We start from the raw sequence: 1837 nt of genomic DNA, 5'->3' as shown, positions 1-1837 counted from the left end.
GGTTTGTTTCTTCTACTGGGGTTTGTTTCTTCTACTGGGGTTTGTTTCTTCTACTGGGGTTTGTTTCTTCTACTGGGGTTTGTTTCTTCTACTGGGGTTTGTTCTACTGGGGTTTGTTATACTGGTGTTTGTTATACTGGTGTTCTACTGGTGTTCTACTGGTCCAGGGTAATTAGGAGTGAACAGTTAATGACCCCGTGGTGTGTGCTGACAGGTCCTTCAGCAGCACTTCCTCCTCGTGGCAACCCTGCAGCTGCCAGGAGGGATCAGGAGGCCTCAAAAACGCTGATTTTTTAAAGTGATTTTCCCAGCCCGGCTTTATAATTCAACTCGGGGAAAAATAAAAGAAACCCAAGGTAAGAAAAAAAAAAAAATAAGGCAACAAGCTCCACACCCCCAGAAAGAGAGGAACTGAGGTGGCAGATGGTGGCACTTGTGGCTGCCGGGGTGAACAAACTCACCCTCTTCTCCCTCCTCTTCAGCCTGACAGCTTTGACCACGGAGGAATCCCAGTCCTGGGGGGGACACAGAGGGTAAATCCCACACAAATCCCACAAAACCACCACTCTCCAGGGCTTTCAGAAACGCAAACCAGGGATCTCAACACAGGGGGGCTCTGGAGAAGAACCCCCTGCCTCCAGGGGAGGAGGAGGAGGAGAAGTTCAGGACTGGGGTGACGTTACCAGCGAGTCCTCGGTCCTGTCGAAGCTGATGTCCGACAGGATGGAGCCAGACTCATCTATGGTGGACAGCCTGGAAAAAAAACCCACAGGAATCGGGAGGAAATTGGGATCAGTTGGGCTTTCAGTGCCAGAACAACCCCAGTGACTCCCAGGAGTCCTGTTTCAAACTGGCAGGAGAAGGAAAGCAGGAAAGCTGTTGGGAAGGGAGTGGAAGGTGGCACAGAGACCTGAGATTTGAGGGAAAAAAAGCAGTTTTTTTCCTACCTTTTGCTGCCTGAGCCCCCCACGGACACCTTGGGCCTGTTGAGGAAGGCCAGGACAGACTTCTGCTCCTCGCTGAGCTGGAGGCTGCCCGAGGAGTCACACAGGAGCAGCTCCCGGATCAGCTGGATCTGCCGCTCCTGGGAACACAGGGAGCCCAGCAGGGGCTGGGGGGGCTGTCCCTGATCCCTGGGAGACCCCAAAACTGTCCCTGATTGCTGTGAGACCCCACAGACTGTCCCTGATTCCTCTGAGACCCCACAGACTGTCCCTGATCCCTGGGAGACCCCACAAACTGTCCCTGAGTCCTGGGAGACCCCAAAACTGTCCCTGATCCCTGGGAGACCCCACAGACTGTCCTTGATCCCTGGGAGACCCCACAGACTGTCCCTGATCCCTGGGAGACCCCACAAACTGTCCCTGATCCCTGGGAGACCCCAAAACTGTCCCTGATTGCTGGGAGACCCCACAGACTGTCCCTGATCCCTGGGAGACCCCACAGACTGTCCCCGATCCCTGGGAGACCCCACAGACTGTCCCTCATTCCTGGGAGACCCCACAGACTGTCCCTGATCCCTGTGAGACCCCACAGACTGTCCCTGATCCCTGTGAGACCCCACAAACTGTCCCTGAGTCCTGTGAGACCCCACAAACTGTCCCTGATTCCTCCCTGGGTTTTTTTTTCCTTCTCCTTTCCCAGCTCATGCCAATTCCTCCCTGTTTTTCCCTCTCCTTTCCCACATCAAGCCAATTCCTCCCTGGTTTTCCCTCTCCTTTCCCACATCAAGCCAATTCCTCCCTGTTTTTCCCTCTCCTTTCCCACATCAAGCCAATTCCTCCCTGTTTTTCCCTCTCCTTTCCCACATCAAGCCAATTCCTCACTGGTTTTTTTC

At 54.1% G+C, this 1837-nt stretch overlaps 1 protein-coding gene across 1 annotated transcript in view; it reads right to left on the bottom strand.

Moving 5' to 3' along the window:
* Positions 1–394: 394 nt before the first annotated feature.
* The window catches only part of LOC108510442 (rac GTPase-activating protein 1-like), a gene marked incomplete at its 3' end in the record, with an annotated part of 6403 nt that continues 4960 nt past the window's right edge, over positions 395–1837 (bottom strand). Inside the window, exons 4-6 of the mRNA XM_017840121.1 lie at positions 948–1084; positions 684–753; positions 395–515 (exon numbers count right to left, since the gene is read on the bottom strand). Of these exons, the coding sequence (XP_017695610.1) occupies positions 395–515; positions 684–753; positions 948–1084 (328 nt within the window). The remainder of the gene's footprint in view (positions 516–683; positions 754–947; positions 1085–1837) is intronic.

Source organism: Lepidothrix coronata, unplaced genomic scaffold (assembly GCF_001604755.1).
Source record: "Lepidothrix coronata isolate B3197 unplaced genomic scaffold, Lepidothrix_coronata-1.0 Scaffold902, whole genome shotgun sequence".
NCBI lineage: Eukaryota > Metazoa > Chordata > Aves > Passeriformes > Pipridae > Lepidothrix > Lepidothrix coronata.
The sequence above is the reverse complement of the archived record's forward strand: the minus strand, read 5'-3'. Positions and strand labels throughout refer to the sequence as shown.